Source organism: Musca domestica, unplaced genomic scaffold (assembly GCF_030504385.1).
Source record: "Musca domestica strain aabys unplaced genomic scaffold, Musca_domestica.polishedcontigs.V.1.1 8, whole genome shotgun sequence".
NCBI lineage: Eukaryota > Metazoa > Arthropoda > Insecta > Diptera > Muscidae > Musca > Musca domestica.
Window position 1 is genome coordinate 2,048,308 of NW_026712409.1, and position 27,745 is coordinate 2,076,052.

Genomic DNA, 27,745 nt, shown 5'->3' on the forward strand with positions numbered 1-27,745 from the left:
CACACGCTTTCACCGTTTCGTCCAGGCGTTGATGAGGCAATCAGTCACATATATTTTTTCAATTTTTTGTGGCCATGTAATGTCTTCATTGAATCCATCCAGTACCCAAGTGCCTGTAAACCTTTTAATAATTATTTTCCGTCAGTGTAACATGAAATCATGGCATGGCGTGTTAAAGATAATCTTAAGCTAACATAAAATACATTCGTCGACTTTGGTGTTGATTAGAAAAATAATTGAAACTCTTTTTTTTGGGTGAGTGCGCTGCGCGAGGAGGCCACTCCCTTGTAATGTGGTCCACTCCAAATTGACCCATCGGTCATTGTCGATGAAAGTGAAACCCTTTCTCTTTGGCTGATGATTTTGATTTAATTGTTTTGTTTTTTCTATGTAATCGCATTATGTAATGTTGGTATCCAGTCGATAACAGCAACGGCAGAGTGTTTGCTTTGTTTCGAATAGTGTAAACGTGTGCCTTCTTAATTTCAAATGGTCATGCTGCTTCGGTGGTAAATTAGAATGATAAATTATACAAATCCAAACACAATTAATGGAGCACTGAAGTCCGAATTCAGTTTTTTAATTTAGTTATGCTGTGACCTTCGGATACTTCCCTTTCCAAATAATGATGATTTAATTAAATGAATATCAAACAAGTTAGAACGCTGTGTCAGCCAACGGTTCCTCTCCAATAGAAATGCCAAAATTTCAAATAATCACAGCCCTAATAAAATGTGAACAATGTGGCCAAGTTACTTCAAACATTGCATCCATCCAATTTTTTTTTCAATATTAGACTTGATATAAAAATGGGCTATATCACGCCAATTTTTTCTTGGCTAAATTCCGTGGAAGTTTTATTAGGATCGCTTTATTACTAAAAATAATTTGGTAGTAATAAAAATAAAATATCTCGTACAATCGTCAATTAATCGGAATTCGCTGTCGGAAAATATTTCAAATTTATATTGAAATTTCCATTAAAGAACAACCGGATACTTGGCAATTGACACATTTCTTTAACAGCCACCATTGGAATATTCCTGGCAAAACTGCCACTCACACACATATCTGCGCAAGTATCTCAAGTGTTGAATTACTCAATAGACGCCACTATTATGTCATTCATTTCCTTCTAACACTCGGCTTATAGCACCTGCTTTTTAATCAAAATTGTAAAAAAAAAACCCAACAACTATTAAAGACAAAAGACGACAAAAGGGCCTTTCGAAATACCAACCGTCACTTGAAAATGCCAAGATTTCCTCAAAAGTGGCCGCCATGAAGAAGACATTCCCGGAGTTTTTTAATATTTTCATTTTCTTTTTTTTTTCCTCATATTTTCTAAATATGTAATTAAGCAAACAAAGTACGCGGTTATCTAATCACAAGAAAATAAAAAATAAAAAAAACATAAAAGCCCTTAAATTATGGACCCATCAACTGGCCAAACAAACAACTCAGACAATTGAAATGAAGCTGCTGCTGCTGCTGAAATGGCCACAACAAATGGAAGGTGAGCAAAGAAATGACAAAAACAAATAGCCAACAACACACACTCTCACTTTCCACGTCGCTGCTGAAGTTGCGGTTGTTTTTGTTTTCTGCATTGGTTGCTTGAAGTGGCTATCGTGTGTCCGTCTTTGTTTATCCTGAGTTCACCAAATCTCGTGTAATCATCGTGTTGACAAGTAATTACCACTGACGTTGGTACCCATCAAACATTCTCAATTGTGGTAGTCACCACTAAAGTGCCAAGTATGACCCATCAAGTAGACACCGTTGCTAACCGCTAACCACTATTGCCGCAACTCTTTCGCTTACAACGCAGGGCGATAAGAGCAAACAAACACCTCAACTTCCTTTGCAAAGAAGAAAGTGAAAATAGTGATTCTTCAAGTGCATGAGTTGCACGTCTATGCATGCATATTTGTGTGAGTGTGTTGGATTTTGTTCAATGATTGATTCCATCGACAAAGGCACATGTCCATTCAATAGCTATGGGATTTTTTTTTTCAATTTTATGCCCCTAAAGCCTTTACTATATGACTCCGATTGCATTATATCTGCTTCGTAGAGCGAAATCATAATAATCCGATACTGTTACTGCTGAGGATATATGATTGATTTTGTTTTTTCGAAGAACTATTTTAAGGTCATGACCCCTTTCAATAAAATTCGAAAGTTATTGAAAGTAAAATAAATGGGCCAATATTTGTCAATTTCTCTCCTGGCCTAAGCCTTAAATAAAAACTACACAGACCTAATTAAGACGTTGTAAGGTACCCTATTTCTTTTATATGAGATGTTTGTACGATTAAAAAATATATATATTTTATGAGTTAACCAATTTTGTAGGACCTAAGTCATATCTAAACCTAATGATTTGCAATGTTCGAACTATATCGGTTGGTCGTTCAACTGAATATGGACTTGTATTTCACTATTGCTCCAATAGAGGCGAATATATTATGCTATGATATATCGAATATATTTTCGAATATATTATGTTTGGCCCTTTGTGGAAGAAGTTCCAGAGGGAGTGGCCCGATAAGTCCTATATTCCCACGAGAACTATATTAACAGAAATATAGAGATTACGAAGCTTAAAGAACATTGTTTTGCATTATATAAGGGTTGAATTATTCAGATTCGTTCTGTACTATATTCATAACAGAACTAGAGGTGGTAGAAATACTGGAATTTATACATTTTGAAGACAATCTGACTCTTATTTTAAATTTTGTAAGAATTGTGATTATTCAAAATTATTAATCATTGTGAGGGAGGTCCTTTGTGGAAGAAGTTCCAGAGGGAGTCGACCGATAAGTCCTATGGTTGTGGTATGGTTGACAGAAATATAGAGATTACAAAGTTTAAAGAACATCGCTTTATTGTTTTCCATTATATAAGGATTGAATTATTCAAAATTCTGACTTGATGTATGGAGCTATCGGAAGATGAGGTTCGTTCTGTACTATATGTATTCATACCAGAACTAGAGGTGGTAGAAATATTGGAATGTATACATTTTGAAGACAATCTGACTCTTATTTCAAATTTTGTAAGAATTATGATCATTCAAAATTGTTACCCTTTGTGAGGAAGGTGCTAAAAGGAATGTGCCGATATTGTCCATTTTCGTACCTGACCTAGCGCTTATATGAATATTAGGGTTAACAAAGTTTTCTTCCCCTTTCTATTTTGACCCTTTTGTGCGGGAGGTATCAAAAGGTGTGGGTCCATAGTGGCCATCACCAAACACCCAAGTTTGACGAAGTCGGACGTACTACCTTCGAGAGTTTTCATGCACAATAGCAAGGCAAACAGCTGGGCCGAATTTAAATGTCCTGAAATGGTTGTTCGTGATGGAATTAAAGCTTGATTTTGTGTCTCGTACCATCGCTCGTTACCGTGATACTGGTAGCGTAGTAAACAAACAAAATGTTCGTGTCTACTTGCCGAAGAGGTCAGCTGAAAATGTGCACCTTCGGTTGGCCATCAGATATCAAGCGCCGGCCATGGTGATGGTGTGGGCCCCCATAACAGCCGATGGTCGCTCTCCGCTCATATTAAGCGACCGTGGCATCAGAATAAATGCCGAATATTATTGCGAAAATATTCTGGAGGGTGTATTAAAGCCTAGGGCACGCAAACATTTTGGCCGCAAACCTTGGGCATTCAAACCATCGCACTTAGTACGCGCTACCCAAGAATGGTTACAAAATGAGGTTCCTCGCTTCATTTCCAGCGCACAATGGCCACTAAAACTACCGGATACCAATCCGTTGGACTATTGTGTCTGAAGTATTTAGGAAAACAAGGTTGGCACTAAAAAATACCAAAGTGACGATCACCTCCAGCAAGAGCTTTGCCGGTAATGAGCCAAAATACCGCAGAGCAATATTCGGGCAGCGTGTGACGGTTTCATTGGCCGTTTGAAGGCCATAATTCGTACCAAAGGCGACCAAACTTATTCTAAAATTTGATGCTATTCGCGACATTTTTTGCTGTCATTCAATAAAATTAAAAAAAATGTAAAATTGTGGCGTTTAACTTTGTTGCATTTTTTATCTCACCCTGTATATATATTCTGCATCAACGTAAAATTCTAAGACGATTTAGCGATGTCCGTCTGTCTCTGTGTATGTCTATATGTCTGTAGTAATCAGGCTTCCTCTCGAACGAATTGAGATAGAAGAATAAAATTTTGCACACATGTGTGTTTCGGTTAAGGCTGGTTAAGTTCTTAAATGGGCCATGTCGGTCCACATTTTTAATGTACCTCCCGATATTCGGTATTTTGATGATTTAAGCGGCATCATTCACCCGAATTGTTTCAAATTTCGTGTAATAAAACGGGATAACTTGACCCCGACTAATATATAAGTATGACAATTTTCCAGAAATATAATTTCTGATTTTTTTTAATGGATTACCAGATGTTAGTGAATCGGAGCAAATCATCTTTACATCCGATCTAAAATTAAATATCCGAGTATTATTTCGCATTTCATTGAAGTTGACTATCCAAAATGTTGACCCTTTGATATGTTGGAAATATTGATCGTTTGAGGGACAACATTGTCATTCAAACTCCTAAGACACATGGTAAACACAAAAATCGGATTTCCGAAAATTCAACAACTCAAAGACCATTGCCTCTCCACACTCTCTGCTCAATTCGAACATTAACAGTGGCTTAGATTTGTGGTCATAGAGAACCCACGATGAGGAACAGCAACAACAAGAGAGCGAGAGCTTAACATAACAATGTTAAGCGAGCTGTTACGACATGAGCTTGCGATCAAAACTAAAAATACTTCAGACCGCCGAGCTGCGATTCAGTTATTCAAGAGATTTCGTAGGGTACGGTCATGTGGAAGTTTTAAGTGTTCGAACTTTACGTTTTTTTATTTCTACTTCTTCGAGGTATTGAAACGAACGGTAACCGTTACAGTTGCAAGAAAGAAAGAAAACACAAACGCGCACACAAACCACACCACAGCACACCAGACAATCAGAAACGAATCAAGGCAACATAAAGTGCATTCATGCCAGAGACCGGTGGCAATTGACAAGTGAAGAGCGATTGAAGTGCGCATGACCAATAGGCTTTTGAATGGAGATCGTTTAACAAATGCTTCTTTTTTGACAATTTAAGATGCTGCTCCAAAAATAATCTGAAGACAGACAGACAGACGGACAAACGGACTGACTGACAGGCCGACTGGAAAAACAAACAAAACCGGGTATTTTGGTTTTTTGTTTTTGGTGCTACCGTTGTTGAGAGTTTTTATTGAGCTGCCGCATTAAAAAGAGCTGGCCCAGCGTACTCAATCTCAGGTATTGTTGATCGTGCGGTCGATCGGTTGGTCGCTCGGTCGGTCGGTCGGTGTGCTTCTGCGCTCCATGTCTAAAGTGAAAGTTTGTTAAGCATAAAATTCGAAGTCCGTTATCTTTTCTTCTTTGCACACACAGTCAGCTAGTGAGCTAGTCAGCTAGTCAGCCAGCCAGTCAGTCAGCCAACGAGCTAACCGACCAACTCTCAGCAACTGAACAGAAGAATGCTTTAATGTTGGTCATCACTTAAACATTTACTGGCGCAACGTCCAAGCGTATGGACGTCCGAATTGTTAACAACGGTCGGTCGGTGGTTTCATAACGTAACATTATTTCCATTTCTGCCACTCTGACGGCGAGCGGTAACCATTTTTGCACCCTCCACCCCACAACATTTCCAATACACGCTTTTCGAACTCAAACGCGCATTGGACAGTTTTGGAGCAGCAGGTGTATGCAAATTAGATAAACACGAACACCTTACCATTCCGACACCCTTCCTTGGTCATCGCGTAGTTGTGCGTGTGTCTCGGTTTGCAAACAAACAGAAAGGAAGGAACAAAAGTGAAAGAAATAAAGAAAAGCAAAACGTTTTAATGAAGTGTAAAATATTTCAAGAGCTCTTCGATGTTAACTCCTAAAAAGGAAATCTTAAAAGAAGAAGAAAACGCGAGCCGATACCAATGAAATTAAACAAATAACAAGAAAAAAATAAAAAACAAGAAAAACACAAAACAATAAAGAAGGAAACAAGAACAAAGTGCTAATAATAAAAATTAAAGAAAAAAAAAATAAACAGCAAAACAAAACAAAAACCGAAACAAACTAATTACTTTTAGAATTTCTCTTCGATTAAAAGCAAAACGCAAACACACACACGCGCGCACTCACACTCTCACCTGCCCAATGCAGAAATTGCAATGCAACGAATTCTAACAGAAAAATAACAACAATAACAATCTAACGATAATTGTGCGTATGCAGCAACAAATGCAACAAACAGACGAACCTCAATGTGATCAGGGAAAACGAGTTTGTCGCTTAAGTCTTTTGTTTTGTTTGAGTTCAATACGATTTGAGGAACAACGCGAATTATTTTTATTTAAATTATTCAATTTATTTAAATTTTTCTTAATTTTTTTAAATTTTTAGTTAGTGTCATTTTATTTTTTTGAACAAAAACGACATTTGAAAAAAGAAAGAAATAAAAAAATCACATTTTATAAATTTTACAAAAAGACAGAGAGAGAGACAACAATGTCAAGGATAAATTCCAAAAGATCGCTCACCGGGCGATCCTTAAACCACACAAGGCGGCCGTTTCCAGAAATTGTCCTGCTTTTGGCTCTTGTGGCCTTAGTGCCGTTATCACATGGATTTAGAATGACCAGTGGAGGTAAGTCACAAATACCAACAAACGGAAAATATTTCCTCTTTCCATTAACCTGTTGTTGTCAGTTTTGTTGTTCTTGTCAATCGCAAAGAACGCAAGTGTGTGTTCATGGCAATTTATCGTAAGTGTATCATGGCATAATTTCAATAATTTAGAAAAACAACAGCAGCAACAAATGTAAATAAATAAAACACAGCAATTGGGTCTGGTGTTGTTGTTGTTGTTGTTGGCCAATTGACAACTATTTGTTGTTGTGTGCTCACTTAAGCCAAGCTCAGCTCAGCTCTGACTTAGCGTAGCTAAGCCAGTTGTTTGTCTGGTTTCAGTATCGCGTTGTGCAAATTGTTTATTATTATTATGTTGCTGTTGTTGTAGTTGTTGCTTTTGTCTTTTGTGTGTCATTGTTGTCCTCATTGCCATTGACGACAACAACAATAATAATGAAGATCATCTCCATCATTATCATTGTTATGGCCAACATGTTGTTGCCAGTGAAAGCTTTTTGTTGTTCTTGTTGCTGTTGTTGGCCTGTGTGACTCGTTGCCATCTGCCTATTTGTCTCTTTTTTTTTTTGTTTTTGTTTTTGCCTTGTTGTCTACAATTTTTGCCACTTTCAGTAAATGCCTCAAAATGTATGCATAATAAACACTGCAGCAGCAGCAAATAAATCTTAATAGAGGAAGAAAAGGGGGTACATCTTATGATTTTTTTGTTATACTATGAATGGGCTTTTATATTATTAGTAGGACGGACGGAGATAACTAAAATTTCAAAGGATAACATATTTCATTTTGATTAGAGGCGGTTCTGTATCGAAGGAGAGTTTTTTATGGATATTTTTTGAAAACATTGAAAATGTTTTATCGTCAGGTATCAATCAACAAGGATGTCGATAGAGAGCAAACTTTTGAAAGGAACTTCTTAAGCTTTTAAAAATGCTTTTTTTCGGGATAGGCTTATTGGAACAGGAAATTGAAACAACATTTGAAAAATGAAAAATACCAATATAGCTTGTGAAGATTTGTGGTGAAAGACCGATGTCGATCCAATCTGGAACTTTTCAAACTCACAAAACTTAGGGAAAAAAGACTTTTCATTATCAGAACCAATTATTTCAAAAAAAATTTTTTTTCAAATGGAGATTTTTACCAAAAAGTCTACAAGAATATAAGATGGATATAAATATTTGTAGCCATTGCTTTTTCTGGGGATTTCAATTTGAATTGACATTTTTTACGGCCAATACCAAGAATTTCAAGAACCAGTATTAGAGGTAGAGAACTTCGAAAGCCTAAGGACAGTACCTCATCTGCTTCAGACACTTTCCTGTTTTTTGATTAAATCTTTATGTCACTGTCCCTTCTGATTTAATCCCTTTTAGGACATTTTGACTCGGTTCTATCATGTCCACCTGTTCATGCGACGGTATGTCCGAATAATACAGACAACTGCTCTCGAATATCGTATCATTCCAGAACTATATGGAGCCTGAATGAGGGTAATGTCGGCCCCCTCCTTTTGCTAAAATCCTAAAAAATTAAAAATGTGGAAAAAGTATTTAAAATATAAATGTCACGCCGTAGTATTTCTATGAATTTCGAATACAACCAATATGCAAGGTGAGATAAAAAAAAACTGCAACAAAGTCGAACACCACAATTTTAATTTTTTTTTTTTAAATTTTTTTGAATGAAAACGAAAATATCGGAAATAGCATTATATTTTAGAATAAGTTTAGATTTGTTCGAATTGGTCACCTTTTTCACGAATTATGGCCTTCAAACGGCCAATTAAACCATCACACGCTGCCCGAATGTTGCTCTACTGTATTTTGACCCATTCCCGACGAAGCGCTTGCTTGAGGTGATCGACACTAGGGTATTTTTTAGTGTCAACCCTGCTTTCCAAAATACTCCAGACACAATAGTCCAATGGATTGGTATCCGGAGATTTTGGTGGCCATTGTACGCTGGAAATGAAGCGAGGAACCTCATTTTGTAACCATTCTTGGGTGGCACCTGCTGAGTGCGATAGTGCTCAGTCCTGTTGGAATGTCCAAGGTCTGCGGCCAAAATGTGTGCCTGGCTTTAATACACCCTCCAGAGAGCGACCATCGGCTGTCCACACCTGCCCACACCATCACTATGGCTGGCACTTGAGTTCTGGTGGCCAACCGAAGGTGCACATTTTCAGATGACCTCTTTGGCAAGTAAACACGCCCTTTTTTGTTTGTGTGTTTACAAACTGCTGGACAACGAATGTTTTTTCATCGGAGAAAACCAAATTCGGCTGTTCTCCACTTTTTGGCAATCAACTCTTTAGCTCTTTTGAGTCTATTTTCTTGCTGTTGCGGTGTAAGTTCTTGCATTTTTTGGAATTTCAATTGCCTTACCCCGAGCTCATTCTTCAATATTTACCGAATGGAATTTACGATCCATTTTTCGGTCACTGCGACGCGGGTTTCGATCAAGTTGCTTCTTTACTTTTCGAACCATTTCTGCTGATGTTGGTGTTTTCTTCCGTCCACTTCCTTGACGTCGGGCTACGCTACCAGTATCGCGGTAACGAGCGATGGTACGAGACACCAAAGATTTATTCACATTTAAATGCTGGAGTGCTCTAACGGTAGCCAATTGTGGTTTTCCAGCCAAATATAAAGAAATCACACTATCATGTTTGAATTTCATAACGAATAACTTTTTTTCTGAAAAATTCTCACCAAAATGCTTTTGTACGCTTGCAAACAATATAATGAGCTGTCACTGGGATAATTTTAACAGCTGGCGGACGAGTGGCTTAGAAAAGGCAGCAGTCTGAAGTTGATTGCAGTTTTTTCATCTCACCCTTCATTTTTTATATTTAAAAATTAAATAAAATACAACTTTTGGTCGCATGTGGTTTGAGCCTAAAAAACTGGAGATAGGCTTTGGATATTAATCTATCATCAAATTCGCTGTTTATGTTTAAGTGATACAGCCTTCGAATTATGTGTTTTTTATCTGAATCAAATATTCGATTATAAACATCTTCCTAACTCATTTTTAACGATTATGACCTTTAATTTATGTGAGAATTCTTAGCAATTCTAGATCTTCAGATTTGTCTACCGCAAATTTTGGCAGGGATATTCAAATGTGATTTGAAATAATTGGTAAATATTATATTTTCACTTAACTTTTATAGATATTTTAAAAATAATTATAAATTCGCCATAAAAACAAATTTTGTTTAATGGACGGCTACTTTTTCATCTTCTTAATTTGAATGTCGGCATTATCAACGAAAAATGCAAATTTGAAATGCAAATCGAACTAACTGCTGTAGCCATACATCTGTTTTATGGCAAACTAAGTTGCGTTGCGTAATTTTTATTGCAAAACATGGACTTCTTAATTTATTCGATTTCTTTTGCATTAGCAACATCCAGCATACCAACATACATACATTTATATTTATAGACATTGGCTTAAGGTTTGTAGAAAAAAACGAAATGTTTCCCAAACATATTTTTCAAAGTTCAGAAAAATTAAAACAAAAATTGATTCAATTTCGTTAGTTATCTAATATCGATTTTAAAATTCATATTTTTAAATACTTAATATAGGATAAAATTAAATGACATAACCAACATGTTTCAAAATGTATTTGTTCTTCAATCATAGGAACCTCCATGTGACACCCAACCTTGACAGAGGCTTCAGAGAGATTTGGATATTCAATTTTTATTCCCTCCCCAATAAAAAGGATAATTACCGAAATTATCGAAATAATGATTTTATACCCCAAATACTAAAGAAAATCATTAGCAACCTAAAATTCTACTTCGTTTTAGCAATGTTCGCCAATCTATAGAAATAACTCTATTTTCTCACAAATTGATTAAAATGTTGTTCGAATAAATTTTAAGTCATCAGAATCGTTGATATTCAAATTTGGCCATGTGAGTTAAGTCAGCATGTTTCGGGGGTTAAGACATATTTTTAACGGAATTTTAAGTCATCAATTAGCATTTAGAATTCTGCTTTCGAAAAATTGTCTGTGTAAATACAATAAATGTAATATAGCCCTCATTGATATTTGCAGGGCGATATTCAATATTTAGAAGGCTTTAGCAGAATTTTCTGCTATAATGGAAAATTAATATTTCCTCTTTTAAATAAACGAGCTCGGTCGAATACCAACTCGCTATAGTCGAAGGCACATTTAAAGGTCATCTCTACCCAATGCTGGAATTTCCCTCCACGCCCTTTTTGGGGCTTTGCCATATTAAGACTTTCCCATACGATTCGTTTTTTTTTTTTTTTTTTTTTGGTGGCCTAAAAATATTTCGATCTACAGCAAAAATCACACCAATCAGCATTTGGAAGAAAACTTGTAAAATTGTTACAATTAGAGCGTCACTTGTCCCTCCACTCTCCCAAAAAAATTCCACTTGACTTCCAAAATCATGGTTTTTGACGCCATCAACAATAAAGTTTATGCGTTTCATTTACAAACCAGAAATAGCGAAAAATGAAAATCATTAACAAGACAACAAATAGCAAGTGCATAGCCGCACACAGACACACACACAGACGCACACTCTTGCGCAGCCATGGATGGATAGTCACATACGCACACTCACACCTTATGGCCATTTCGAAGAAGAAATTAACATGAAAATGATGAATAGCAACAACAAGAAGAGCAACAACATCAGTAGCAGCAACACGCCGGATCCGGATGACACTCTCTTTCTTGTCGAACAAAAGAAGAAGAAGAAGAAAAACATTCATTGAGACAGTCTCGTTTGGCATGCAAACAACAGACAACCAACCGAACCGAACAAGCTCAGACCAACGAACATCGTATCGGACACTAAGGTATGTAAACAAGCAAGCTGGCACAAACAAGCAGGCTTAATGCAGTGTTGTGTCTTTAACAATTAACACACACTTAAACGCACACAGCCCCACGTCCATGAATGTATGTTTGCCCAGAATAATATACGTGAGGTTGTGTCGTTGTCCGTTGCCGGTTTAAAAAGCTTTTCGACCAAACATAACACTGTGAACCGAAAATTTGCGAGGTAAATACATTAGGAATCCCCAAGGACAGATCCGCCTAGAATAGAAATTACGAGTTATAACCTGACGAATTTTTTGCCTAAGACCCCAATTTGCTTCACGAAATCGTCTTATATTTGTTTGTAGCTTATTTTTGAGATAACATATTTTGAGCCAAAGAGGACGAGGAATTTTTTTCGGAAAATTTTGTCCTTCTATTTTGAAAATTCGTCTCACGGCGAGTTTGGCCTTCAGGGTCCTAAATATACCAACCAGTAAAACTTTTGACAACCCTCTCCAAGGAAATTGCCTACCCTTCTAGACTTTTGACTTCCATTTTGCGTCACACTACCACCATGAACATATAGGTCCCATTCTCAACACCCTCGATATTAGGATTGATTTCTGTAAATTTCAGAACCCTATATAAGATGTTGTCAGGAACAGCGTAAAAGATGGAGTATTGGATATTTGGTCGAGGACAAAAAAAAATGAAAGCTGGCAACTGAAAATCGTTTTGGAATTGGAACCATCACCTCGACTTCCAATCTCTGAATCCAAGCCTAAATTTCAGAAAACTCGATGGGCTTCTATGAAAAAAAGTATTTATATTCGAAATGAGACTGCACCTTATAAGTTGGTACCCTAATCTGGTGTTACTTGTATTTGGGCAACTTTTATCAAAACCTGAGCCAATATGTCCTAATCTCATTACCAAGATTATAGAAAGACTAATTTCCCGGCTCTAATTTAACTATAACAAAGTTCAGAACATTTTTGACAAATATTGTCTCTGGTCAGGGGCTGAGAACACGATATCCATTTGGGGTTTGGACACATTGACCTATTGGATCTATAGATCAAGGGCAAATGTTATAAATGAATGTTGGTAGTTCTTATTGATCAGAATGATGATATTCTATTGTGGAACTTATGGAAGTGATATAGGCGGTCATACAATTGTACGGCTTTCAAAAGCTTTGTGGTCGCCATTGAGTTCCGCCACGTGTGAAAGCCGTACTACTACTACTACTCTTGCCTTTCAAGACAGATGGTGTCGGGCCTCGGCCGTAACGACAGGTCGAAATTTAGACCCCCAATATCCGATTTAGTATTTAAATTCTCTGGTCGATTTTTCACACAAGATATTATACCTGAGCACGGCAGCACTGCTGTAAAAGAGGAAACACTTGTTTCACACACACACGCTCACGCGCATGAAATGAAGTTCTTCTGGCCCGTTTTGCTGTTGATAATTTTATGACATTTAGCCACCTTGTTCTGGTTACTTTTGCACTATTTAGACCATTTAATGGTAGATTAACTTCTTTTCTTCACGCTTTCAATTTGTCGACGCACTCACACACACAAATGTATTGACTAGTGCGGTGAGAAGTGTGAAGATGTTTTACTTTTTTATGTGTCACACATTCAATTAAACTCGCAGCAGAGCAGGGGCCGGAGGAGGGTACGCTTTCGAGAGGTTAACTTGTTTTCGTTTTTTTTTTTTCAAATTTTTATTTTTATTTTTTTTTTTGGCTAATAATATTTTGTGTGAAAACTATTATTGTTATTTGGCTGACATTGTTTTGTTTTGTGTTTTTATTTTCTATTCGAGAGAAACAACAGGTGAGTGCTGGCGAATGAATGAGTGCCAATGACGATCGTCGTGACGATAATGACGATGATCTTCTTTTCATTTCGTTTCATTTCATTCATGTCACTTTTGTGACATTTTAAGATGTCGCATTTCGTTTTCTTTCCACCACCTCCTTGGCCTTCAGCCCAGCCGGGGAAGGGAGCGGGTAGCAAGCGATTCAACAGCAGTTCTCTGTGTCAAGTGGGCTAACAACAATGGCAAGCGATACAATTAAACACAAATTTCGTTTGGAAATAAACCGACAAACAACAGCAACACGGGTATTTACAACAAGTGAATAATGTACTTAAAATTTTTCACTTCTTGTCTTTTTTTTTGTCTGTCCGTAACAAAGGCCATGTAGGAATGAATGTGTGCATTAACATATACACGCTCAGGCATGTGAATATGAAACGTACGTACGTTTGTGTGTGTGTTCGTCTATGTGCAAAGAAAACATTGTTAAGGTGAAAATAGACATGGATCCACTATCAACTCTCACTATTCTTTTGTGCTCATTCAAGCCAACGAAATTCATGTAAAAATATTTCCATCTATCTGTCGTCGTCGTCGTTGTCGCTCCATCACGGTTATTATCATTGTTGCCGTTGTTATTGTTGTAGCTTTTTTTCTTCTTCTTTTTTAATTTAAGTGGCCAGTTTGGATGCCATTGATCGATCAATTGTGTTATAGCGGAAATTATAGTTTTCTTTGCAATAACAACAAATATGTATGAGTCACAATTTCCAATCGCAAAAATTAGTGGTGGCGGAAAAATGCTAATCAATCATCGTTTGATTAAATGTTAGCAGACAAATTGTATGTGAATACCTGCAACGAAAGTTTATGGAATGCTGAAGAGCTGTATGGGCTGTGACTTCACTCAATTGAAAATTGTCATGTAGTTTAGGTGAAAAGTGGGTAGAATTAACGGAACTGGTTTTAAGTGTCCTCAAAGTCTAAGAAAATCATGATACGAAGGCGATTTCCTAGCAAAAAACTCATTACAAATCTGATTACCAAACCATCGCTTTAACAAAGGCATGTTGCTCGAAAATAAGCAGTTACTTTATGGCCTCTAAAAACAGAGCTCGTCATGACCCTGTTAAAATATTGGAATTTTAAATCAGAATTGAAATGAGTATGAGCTATGCTCAAAATGCAGGACTATAAACTCATTAAACTTCACAACAAAAGCAGATTTCTCAAACATTACTTATGGGCTTTCATGTGCAGGAATAAGCAATGTTGAAATAGAAAAATACTATTAATGTGTATCGGAAAGGTAGGTTAAAACAAGTAAAAAAGCTGTAAGTTCTGGGCCGGGCCGAACTTTGAATATCCTCCACCATTTGGAACGAATTTGACAATTTTCAAAAAAATATAAAATCCGTTAAAAATTCTGTTAAAATCTTAAAAATGCCGAATGTAGCCGTTATATTAGGGTCTATAGGACGACGTGGACCTGCATAGGCAACATTTGTCATAAGCCATTACAATATTAAAATGCAAAATTTGAAAAAAAAAATCGGTAAATTATGCAGCAAAAATCATCAAAATACCGAAAATATAGGGAGGTACCATTATATGGAGGATATACCAAAACGTTGACCAACATTGCCCATTTTCAATACCAAACGTCGTGCAGACATAATATATATTAGAGTAACAGTTTGAAACAATTCCGGTGAATAATGTCGCTAAAATCATCAAAATACCGAATATCGGGAGGTACAGTTATATGGGGGCAATACGAAGACGTGGACCTGCATAGACAATTTTCTGTCATAGGCTGTAGTATCCATTACGAACTTCAAATAACAAATTTGAAACAATTCTGGAGAATAATGTCGCTTACATCATCTAAATACCGAATATCGGGAGGTACCAGTTTATGGGGACTATACCAAAACGTGAACCTGCATTTTTCAATACCAAAAATCCTGCGGACATAATATACATTTTAGTAAAATTTTATCAACCCTCATAATTTCGTTCGGAAGATAGAGTGATTTCCACAGACGGACGGATAGACAGGCGGACATCGCTAAATCGGCATAGAATTTTATGCTGATCAAGATTTTATATATTTTGTGGGGTCTAAAATGAAAAACTTAATATACCCTCCACACAATGGTGGAGGATATAAAAAAACATCATTTGTCTGCATAAAATTCTGAGCTGTGTGTTGAAATCAAGAAAAATTTTGGACAAAAGTTTGAATAAGGTCGCTAATGGACCTGATTTTCCTATTTTCAGTATGTAAAATCCTTATACCTCTTGTTTGGTATAGTCCTCACATAACGATACCTCCTGATGCAGAGCTCAGATTTGCTCGTTTTATTCGTGAGTGGGAATGCTCGAAAAGTAGGAGTTTTATACGAAATTTTCTCTCCACTGTTTTGTTTTATGTGTGGCGTTGAAGTGTCTGCAAAGTTCACTGTTAGAGTGAAATAAAGTAAAAAAATGAAACATTTTCCTCTTTGTGGACTGGGTATGAAATATCGAGAGAACAAGAAGAGAAAAACAGCAAAAATAAAGGACCGGTAGATTTTGTGAGCAAAAACTATAAATACAATAACAGAGCGGATTTTACACTCACTCATAGAATAATAGAGTATACTCCCATGCTCTTTTCTACTTCTGCTCAAATTCGAGTAGAGAGTGTAATTCGCATATCGAAGATTTGGGTATATTCCCCAAACAAATTGCTGGTAATTTGACTATTCTGACATACACAAAATATTAATCCTCCCTGCAAAAGCTTTCACATATAGGAAAGACCCCAATGTAGAGGTACCTCCAGATTTTTGATATTTTGAAAGTTTGGCCTACCAAAAGTCCGTCCGAAGCTCTTTACTTTTACTTGTAGTATGTATTTCAATGCCATTTCAGAGCTAAATTCCAACGAAATTTGACAAGTTGCGATAGTATTTGAATGCTATTAATCATTCAGAAAGATAAAATAATTTTTACAACTTCATGCCCTCTGGCAAAATGCCTGTAACATAAATATGAAAAACCTATTCATTACAACCCCCCAAAAAAACTGTGTATGTCCAAATTTTTGTGAAAGTGTTACGTCACATATATACCATTTCAGGTGAGGGTTACACAATGGGATCATACATAAATAATGATAACAATCAATTCCCATTTTGAAATATGATTTAGTAGACATTTTTAAGAAGTTACAGTTACAAGTTGAAAGGCCACGATTTCCAGCCGAATTTTATTGGCACTTGAAGGCAAGAAAACAAGTTTCATAGAAATTTAAATGAATTGAAAGTGGAATAAAGTAGTATATAAATTGTGTGCATATGATTGAAATTGGAAAATCGAAAATGTTTTCAAAAAAGCAGATGCCGCATTCCCGCATAATCATCTCATAATATGCTTGCAAATTTCTGGCACCACTTCGCACAATTGAGGGAACATAAAAATGTTAATCTAAAATCTAAGCAAAACAAGACATCTGGCACACACTCACACAAAAAAAAAACCTGAATTGAAAGTGGATATTTAGGCTAGAGAACACTAGCCTTCAAACATGTGTTAGCGCGCAAATGTTGCACTTAAAATACAATGTGCAACATGTTACACCACCTGTCTGAGCCTGGAAAAATCTCTGGCAATTTGTCAACTATTTTTTAATTAAATTTTAATGAAATTTATTAAAAAAATCATTTTTTTAAACAAATAGTATACGAATGTGATTTTTGTTCATTCTTCATATCCCACAAAGTATTATGTCTTTGTGCATTTGTTTGTAACAGGCAAAAGGAAACGTTCCTTTCAATGATCTGCATAGAATCACATTCTGAGTCGATTTATATATATATATATATATATATATATATATATATGTCTGGAGACAAGTATGTCAAATTTGGTAAAAATCGGTTCATATATAGCTCTAGCTATATACAGGATGAAATAAAAAAATATTGAATGAAAGCATAAAATGCCGGAAATAGCATCAAATTTTAGAATAAGTTTAATTTTCTTCGAATTGGTCACCTTTGGCACGAATTACGGCCTTCAAACGGCCAATGAAACAGTCGTCACGTGCTGTCCGAATGTTGCTCTGCGGTATTTTGGCCCATTCCCGGCGAAGCGCTTGCTTGAGTTGATCGACACTTTTGTATTTTTTAGTGCCAACCTTATTTTCCAAAATACTCCAGACACAATAGTCCAACGAATTGGTATCCGGAGATTTTGGTGGACATTGTGCGCTGGAAATGAAGCGAGAAACCTCATTTTGTAACCATTCTTGAGTGGCGGGTGCTGAGTGCGATGGTGCTGAGTCCTGTTGGACATATTTTCGCGATAATATCCGGCATTTATTCTTAAATGCGAGCGGAGACCGACCATCGGCTGTTATGGCGGCCTACACCAGATTTTCAGCTGACCTCTTTGGCAAGTAAACACGATAATTTTATTTGTTTACAAACTGCTGGGCAACGAATGTTTTCTCATCGGAGAAACCCAAATTTGGCAGTTCACCACTTTCGGCCAAGCGAAGCAACTCTCTTTTGAGTCTGTTTTTTTCTGTTGCGGTGTAAGTTCTTGCACTTTTTGCAATTTCAATGGCTTTACCCCGTGCTCTTTTTTTTAATATTTGCCGAATGGAATATTGCGATATGTTCAGCTCACGAGCCACTTTTCGGCCACTGCGACGCGGGTTTCGATCAAGTCGTTTCTTTATTTTCGAACCATTTCTGCTGATGTTACTGTTTTCTTCCGTTCACTTCCTTGACGTCTGACTACGCTTCGACACAAAATATTTATTCACATTCAAATGCTGGAGTGCTCTAACGATAGCCACTTGTGGTTTTCTAGCCAAATAGAAAAAAAAACCCGGTATCACGCTCGAATTTCATCACGAATAACTTTTTTTCTGGAAAACTCTCACCTGCTTTGGTGTGCTCGCGAACAATATAATGAGCTTTCACTGGAATAATAATAATAATTTTAACAGCTGTTGGACGAGTGGCTTAGAAATGACAGCAGTCTGAAATTGGTTCCAGTTTTTTCAAATCACCCTGTATATCTGCCAACCCCCTCTGGTACCTCACCCATAAAGCGTCACAATTTCCTATACGTATATCTGTCATAATTTGCAAAAACAAGTCGGCGATTCTTCACAACTTGCTATATCTAAATATTTTTCTTAACCAGAAATCTGATATGAATATGTAATTTTGTACATACCTATATTTTTATCTGTATTATATGGAGTATAAAAATCTAATACTTCCACATTTTCCAAAAAAGTGCAGGAAGTAGTCGATATAGTCCAAATCTGGCACGTTGTAATATTAATATCATTCTTAGGTCAGATACGAAATGGTCGATATTGGCCAACTGCTTCGGAATCTCCCCCATAAAGGATCAACAATTTCAATAATCACAACTCAAGGCTGGAGGTATACATATGTTGGCAATATTTTTTTGGAATCGAAAGTTCACATTTTTGTACAAAAATTGAACGATTTTTAAGGGCTTTCCATATGAGGTTTACCGAAATTTTTTGGGGCAATTTCTGATCATATTTGCACCGCATGCCATCAAACCAACCAAAATATGGCCTTAATTTTGCATTTGGATGGGGTTTATCTTATTACGTCACATTAGAGCGAATGATAATCTTAATTTTTTAAGATCTGAAATATTTGATAGTTTCTTCTGTTTGTATTTGCATCGTCGTCATAGAGAACAGTGTGTTGCAATCGAGTTCACAGGTTACGTTATTCCCAAGATAACGCAACACTGAATTACCATTTTGGGAGTAACTTTCACATAATTAACCCAAAGTATTTTCACACTCACACACACACACACACATGCACACCCTCACACAATGGCTAATGGCCGAGACAATAATTTTGATTATTCCAAACTGACAAGGTTATTATGCTCTCATAATGTATTTTGTGTTGAAAAAAAGGCCTCAGTGAATTAGCAATAAAATGTTCATTCACCTTGGAATATTAATGAGATTTGACAAAAACAACAACTACAGGGTAAAATGCAGATCTTCATGCCAGCCATGACATGAGTTGGCCAAGTGTATGAAGAAAATTTTGTTTGAATGTGCATTTCATGACCTGCGAACCGAAATCCCATCGCCAAGCATGAGGACTTTGAGACTCAGCAGAGGTGATATTGGTGGTGACCACCCCACACACACACCCATACTGACACACGTCACAAAGGCAAACATAATTCAGTCACCTCACTCGCCATCAATGATTTGTGGCGGCAAGAAGAAAAATGTAAATACTTTTGAGGGAGACATGACTGGCGGTGGCCCTTCTTGGCAACCGGAGTCAGCCAAAAGAAATTTACATTTTTGTTGTTGTTGCTGTTTTACATTGTCAGTGAAAGTTATTGTATGAGCTATTGGCTGCTTGGCTGGTAAATTGGCGGCATTGCTGTTTTTGTTGGTTTTCAATTTTTGCCAAATGCCACAATGACGTCATGCAAAAATTGTTCGTCTGGTAGTGTGTTGTCTGTCCATAAGGAAAGTTTGGGCTTTTTATTGAGCCATTACTAGGCAAGTTGAAGACCAGTGCCTGTACTATGATAGCATTGCATGAACCTGTCCAAAGACGACGTGTTTCCAACTTCAATGGTTTGAAACAAACACAACACGCAATGTTTTCTTCGATGAACCTCCATAATTGTGCATCGAGAGGCAATATGGGGTTTGTTTTTGAGACCACTAATCACGTACCTACTCTGCAATTATGATTATGATCATTTCCAAAGTATGTACATATATATGAATATTTTCCATCGCATCATTATTGTCGAAATTTCAGCTAAACTCGAATTGGACCCGCTGCAATGGACAGCCATCTAAACTCTCTCAAGAATCGAATAGCTATTGTCTTGGGAATGATATGTCAATACCCTCAACTCATTGATACATCAACCGAACGACTGACAAGTACTTTCAATATTCATGAACATGCATATTTACATAGGTAGGTGTAGGTATGTATATAAATGCCTCGTAACGACGTATCTTCTTTCCCAATATGCCGGCCAAGGTTTGGGTACAATCTCACAGCACTTAACAAAGAATATTTCATTTTTACGAGTTTCGTCATTTTCATTTTTTACTTTCACTGTTTTGTTGTTGTTGTTTTTTTCGTACCACAATACTGGACACTGGAAACACGCACAGCGTCAAGGCATAAGTACAAGTGCTATTGTGCCATTGTTAAAGTCAAATGTACATGCAGATGGGTCGACAAAAAAGTGGTTTATTCAGTTGAAGAAGAATAGAATAAACTCCAGCAGGTTGAAGAAGACATTTGGTGGAGACATTTGCCACTTTCTGTACGCAATACAAACAAAGGCCACTACTTACCCTCTGCATTACCAGTAGGGCCAAAATAATGACAACCACATGCTGTCTTCAAAATTGGGTCGAGATTTTCGGAAAATATACTGAGACTAAAGACACCATATAAAAGCCATATGGATTTTATAAAATCCGTCGACTAATTCGACCGATTTAAAAGTTGAAGTCGGAGAAATTTCCTTCAATATTACTTAGGAGGTTGCAAGCATCCATTAACAGCGATAAAAAGCGCAGAATTAATTATACACTTGACCATAGTCTAATTGAAATATATACAGCATACAGGGTGAGATGAAAAAACTGCAACCAACTTCAGACTCGTCCGACAGCTGTGCAATGTATTCCAGTGACAACTCATTATATTGATTGTAAGCCTACTAAAGCATTTTCGTGATTTATTTATTTTTGGCTGGAAAACCACAAGTGGCTATCGTTAGAGCAATTCAGCATTTAAATGTGAATAAATCTTTTGTGTTAGTAAAATCGCTCGTTACCGTGATACTGGTAGCGTAGCCCGACGTCTAGGAAGTGAACAAAAGAACACAGCAATATCAGCAGAAATGGTTCAAAAAGTAAAGAAGCGACTTGATCGAAAAATGAGCTGAACATATCGCAATATTCCATGCGGCAAATATTGAAAAATGAGCTCGGGGTAAAGCCATAGAAATTCCAAAAATTGCAAGAACTTACACCGCAACAGAAAGAAAATAGACTCAAAAGAGCTAAAGAGTTGCTTCGCTTGGCCGAAAGTGGTGAACTGCCGAATTTGGTTTTCTCCGATGAGAAAACATTCGTTGTCCAGCAGTTTGTAAACCAACAAAACGATCGTGTTTACTTGCCTAGAAATCAGCTGAAAATGTACACCTTCGGTTGGCCACCACAACTCAAGCGCCGGCCACGGTGATGGGGTGGTTCGCCATAACAGCCGATGGTCGCTCTCCGCTCGTATTAATCGACCGTGGCATCAGAATAAATGCCTAATATTATCGCGAAAATATTCTGGAAGGTGTATTAAAGCCTTGGGCACACAAACATTTTGGCCGCAGACCTTGGAAATTCCAACAGGACTCAGCGCCATCGCACACAGCATGCGCCACTTAAGAATGGTTACAAAATGAGGTTCCTCGCTTCATTTCCAGCGCACTATGTCCACCAAAATCTCCGGATACCAATCCGTTGGACTATTGTGTTTGAAGTATTTTGGAAAGCTAAAAAATACCAAAGTGTCGATCACCTAAAGCTAGCGCTTCGCCGGAAATGGGCCAAAATACCGCAGTGCAACATTCCGGCAGCGTATGACGGTTTCATTGACAATCGTGACAAAGGTGATCAATTCGAACAAATCTAAACTTATTCTAAAATTTGATGCTACTTTCGAAATTTAAAATTTAAAAAAAAAAATGTAAAAATTATGCCGTTTGCTTTGTTGCAGTTTTTTTAACCGTAAAATCGGATGAAGATGTATATGGATCTCGATAAAATTGGGCAGAGATAGTTCTGAGTTCCACTGTTCGGTACCAAGGAACACTGTTGTGAAGTGCATATTGCTATATCTGAATCTATTTTCACTAAATTTGAAGTACTGGTTTCTAGGAGGAATTCAGTTGGAATTGCCAAAATTCAGTCCAATTGTGCTCATCTGGTACACAATTAACCTGATATTGGATAAAGATATATATGGGAGCCATATCAAAATCTGATCAGATCTCGATAAGATTTGACAGAGGTATTTTCGAGCTGCATCTCCGGGATCCAATATCTTTGTTGTGGAGTGCATATTACCCATGTAAGGGACTTTAACACCAAATCGGATGAAAAATCGGATATGTCACCATATTTGATATACTTGCTTCTAGGCTGAATTCGGTCGGATAAACCAAAATTCAGGCCATTTGAACTGATATTGGCCATTTGGTGCACAATTAACCCGAAATCGGTTGAAAATATATATGGGAGCTATATCTGAATTTGAACCGATTCTCGTCAATTTCAATGAGGTTCGTCCTTGGGCCAAACAAATATTGTTTGGAAAATTTCATCTCAAACGGATAATAAATGCATGGACAGAGGGATTGACAAACGGACTGACATGCATAATTCGACTTTGAAAGTGATTCTATGAAGATTCCTAAAAGTAACTATGAGTCTATCTCATTTCCTGCTCCATGCATACAAACAAATGCACAAAGACATAATACCCCTACCACTATGTGGTGTGGGGCATAAAAACTTCTTCGGTAAGATGTCAGGACTTAGTTTCTCTGCACTAAACCTAAAACAGAATAGATTTTTAATCTCTGTCCCTCGTGGGATATACATTTAAAACTCATAAGTCGTAGCTTTTTTAAATTTTGCCAAACTTTTCAGAATTCGCACCACAACAGATTGTCTAGAGTCTAGACGCAATTGTGAGTCGATTGGTATAATTAAAAACAAAAACATCTACGCCAACAACAAATCACTTAATTCCAATTGGTTTTTTTGCAAATACTTGGCTTAAACGCTCACGCCAGCCTGGAAAATGACGATGGCGATGATGCAGCCACACTGAGAGTCGTTAGCAGCAGTTTTGTTTTTTTTCTTCTTCTTCTGCTTCTTCTTTAGTTAAATTTGTTGCTACACCGGTCGGGGAAGCAGACAACACGTCGAGAAATTCTCTTTATTTGGGTTACTGTTACATTTTTAACTACCGCAATAATATCCAAGTGGAACTACAACTGCTGCTACTCGACACCCCAAAAACCGGCACCACCAGATTCTCCCAATGAATGAATACGTCCATTTTGTTACAGTGGAGTAATGTGTGTGTGTGTGTGCGCGTTTCGATGCATATATGTATGAACATAAATGGGAATACCTGTTGCTGGACATTGGATTACTGGTGTCCCGCGCATTGATCCCAAAACTAAATCATTTAGCTGTGTGTCAGAATTGAACTTGTTTTGTTGTTTTAGAACAATTAGAGTAAACACAAGCAGTCCAAATCTCTGTGTGTGTGTGTGAGTGAGTGTGTGCCGGTGGTAAGATTTTTTTCCAATCGGATAAATTCCATGTAAAAAGGAATCTAGTTGCAAGTATGTACATGGGAGCGGGTATGGGGGCGTTATTGAAACTTATGATTGATGAGTGACATAAATCGATATTGCTACCGGTCGACTGGAATGTTACGATCAGCGAAGACTGCTTTAAATATTTTGAATATTTATTGGTATACATGTATGTGTGTGTCACATTAGAAAATCGAAAATTGAAATAGTTTGAATTGCACTTGCCCTTTTTTGTTTTGTCTCCTGCTGGTATTGAACTCACAATCTTCAGATTTGTAGTGAAATACATTGTGCCACTGATGCGAACACAAAAAATTGCTCGAAATCGTATATCTACACCAACAACTCATCGTTTTTTTATTTTTTCTTCGTTTGCCCATCACGAGTTTCGAACTCACAATCTTAGGTTTTGTAGTTGGGCGCCATTGCTCTATGCCGACTTTACTCATTACTTAATAATGATAAAAGTAAGTCTTTTTGCTTTATAGTTTTTGAAAATAATGGGGTAATTTTCCCTTTTATTCGTGGAAGGCGAAACATACCAAAAAGTAGACCTTTATGAAATATTTTTTGCGCGAAGAGTAAATATGCCCTCAGAGAACCAAAAGTGCTAAATTACAACATATTTGGTTGGACATTGGGACGCAAACCTCAAAAAATTCAGATACCGTGGGGGCTATAACTAAACGTGGACCGACGTACTATATTTTCAAAACCAAACTTCTTAAGAACATTGTCAATTCTGAGACTAATTTCAAATCTCAACCGTGACTTCAACTAATCGAGACAGAATTTAAGTATTATGTTATTTTTATTATACCCTCCATGGTTAAAGACATTAAAATATAAAAAAATAAAAATAATGTAAAGGAAAACTTTGACGCCGTAAGCTTAAGGTCCGATCAAACTCTCACTTCCGACGTTGTAAAATTATCCACGTTTTGAAATATATTTCCACAAATGCCAAAGATTTATTTATGATTCCCGATAAGTCAAATCCGCATCCAAATAAGTTATATATAAATTGCAACAAAAAAAAGTGATTTTAAAATTACTTCCCAAAATTAAAAAAAAAAGTTGAAAAAATATCTGAAGACCCGGACCCTTAGCCCCCGATTGCATAGCCATCTAAAATGGTACATCTTTTTCATAAATCGAGTCTTTTTGAAAAATTGCCTTCAGCCAGGATTTCATAAAATTCCATAGCCACGGTCAAGGTTAAATATCGCGATTCCCGTATCTCTTAAATGCCAATCATACTGTCAATCGATTAGTTCCACAAATTGAAGCCCATAAAATAATAATTAATTAAAAAAAAAAACAATTTTTGGCATCTGACATCAATTATAACGCCATAAAACATGTCCGCTCATAGTTAAACATCATTCAATAACCAATTATTGTAAGCCACGGCTAATAACTGGTCAGTGGCTTTTATCAGAATTCTTAGAAACATATTAATAGTTTAATATTTTTATGTTATGCTAATGCTTTCTTGGGCAGCCATCGGATGGACCGAGATGGACAGTAGACTTGTGCTCTGGTTTCGTTGTGGCCGATGTCTTAAACAGTTTGATTGATAGTGGTTGGAGTTGCTTTGCAACCCACTAACTGACATACATAAATTATTAGATGAATAAGCGAACATGCACACACACACACAAAACGGAACAAATAAACCAAAGTTGAAGAAGAAGAAAATCGAAAAGATAAAGAGGGATGTGGAATGAAGTTGAACACTTACAGCCACGCATGGCAATCATTCGTGACGCGGCTCCGTCGAAAATACTTATATATGCTCCATTTATGTGCAGTTTGGTTTGGTTTGCTTCGAACGTCGGTCTTCTATTCTTCTTGTCTTGTCTTCCATCGTCTACTTTTCTCCGCCTAGCTCAATTGGCATTAAATATAAAAACAAATTTATTTTTTGCAAATTTTCAAATTTTTACTGAACAGTGTTTCAAAAGGCGTTGTCGTTCTGCAAATGCTACACAATTGAAAGATTGATAAACATTGTCTAGGCAAGGAAAACTTAAACTTTCCCATCGACCATAGAAGCACGCAGTATTGTCTCCCTTTGTGCTACCCAAAAATATAAAATACATGACAATACCATGGACGGTAATTCGAGATCTAGGAAGAATTTGAGGAAAGAATTTGATCCCGGCAAAAATATGAAATTATAAAGGTTTTAAATTTTTTATGGCATTACATGGGCCATTTTACAAATGGACAAATGAAGAAGAATGGAGGAGTACATCAAAATCGAAAATTGACTACAAACCTATGATCATTTTCCGCAAAAGTCGAGTTACATATCCATAAATGTTCTGTTCCAGACCTTTCAAGATTTTAAATACTTCTATTATTATACCTAAAACAAATAAAAAAAGCTGTAAGTTCGGCTGGGCTGAACTTTGAAAACCCTCCACCATTTGAAACGAATTTGAAAAAATCGGTTGAAAATTCTGTTAAAATCTTAAAAATACTGAATATAGCCGTTATATTGGGGTATATATACAGGGTGAGATGAAAAAACTGCAACCAACTTCAGACTGCTGTCATTTCTAAGGCACTCGTCCGGCAGCTGTTAAAATTATTCCAGCGACAACTCAATATATTGTTTACAAGCGTACAAAAACATTTTGGTGAGAATTTTCAAGAAAAAAAGTTATTCGTGATGGAATTCAAGCGTGATAGTGTGATTTCTTTATATTTGGCTGGAAAACCACAAGTGGCTATCGTTAGAGCACTCCAGCATTGAAATGGGAATAAATCTTTTGTGTCTCGTACCATTGCTCGTTAGGAAGTGGACGGAAGAAAACTGCAACATCTACCAAAATGGTTCGAAAAGTAAAGAGGCGATTCGATCGAAACCCGCGTCGTAGTGGCCGAAAAATAGGTCATGAGCTGAACATATCGCAATATTCCATTCGGCAAATATTGAAAAATGAGCTTGGGGTAAAGCCATTGAAATTCCAAAAAGTGCAAGAACTTACACCGCAACAGAAAGAAAATAGACTCAAAAGAACTAAAGAGTTGCTTCGCTTGGACGAAAGTTGTGAAATGTCGAATTTGGTTTTTTCCGATGAGAAAACATTCGGTGTAAATAAACAAAATGATCGTGTTTACTTGCTAAAGAGGTCAGCTGAAAATGTGCACCTTCGGTTGGTCACCAGAAAGCAAGGTTGGCACTAAAAAATACCAAAGGGTCGAACACCTCAAACCAGCGCTTCGCCTGGAATGGGCGAAAATACCGCAGAGCAACATGCGGGCAGCGTGTGACGGTTTCATTGGCCGTTGGAAGGCCATAGTTCGTGCCAAAGGTGACCAATTCGAACAAATCTAAACTTATTCTAAAATTTGATGCTATTTCCGAAATTTTTTGTTTTCATTCAATAAAATTTAAAAAATTCAAAAATTATAGCGTTTAACTTTGTTGCAGTTTTTTTATATCACCCTGTATATGGTCCATTACAATGTATCTTAAAAAAATCTGGTGAATAACATAGCTAAAATCATCAAAATACCGAATATAGGGAGGCACAGTTATATCGGGGCTATACGAAGACCTGGACCTGCATGGACAATTTTCTTTCACAGGCTGTAGTACCTATTATGAACTTCAAGTACGAAATTTCAAACAATTTCGGTGGATATTGTACATAAAATCGTCAAAATACCGAATATAGGGAGGTACAGATATATGGAGCCTATACGAAGTCCTGAACCTGCATGGATAATTTTCTGTCATAGACTGTAGTTCACATTACGAACTCTAAATATGAAATTTGAAACAATTCTAAATAAAATGTCGCTAAAATCATCTTGGCTTTCTGTGACCTTTTCTAAAATATGTGTGGCCTTTTTATCCAAAAGTCCAGTAAAAATGAGCAAAATTAT

General features: G+C 36.8%; 1 protein-coding gene across 3 annotated transcripts in view; it reads left to right on the forward strand.

Moving 5' to 3' along the window:
• Positions 1–4,855: 4,855 nt before the first annotated feature.
• LOC101890128 (serine protease filzig) overlaps positions 4,856–27,745 on the forward strand; it is a 32,709-nt gene continuing 9,819 nt past the window's right edge. The window contains exons 1-2 of one of the 3 annotated variants that reach the window (XM_059131060.1): positions 4,856–4,932; positions 6,496–6,739. In XM_059131060.1, the coding sequence (XP_058987043.1) occupies positions 6,601–6,739 (139 nt within the window). In that variant the 5' untranslated portion in view covers positions 4,856–4,932; positions 6,496–6,600. Of the gene's footprint in view, positions 4,948–6,002; positions 6,316–6,495; positions 6,740–27,745 lie in introns of those variants that run through there. The other 2 variants (XM_011297842.3, XM_059131061.1) reach the window with 2 other exon arrangements.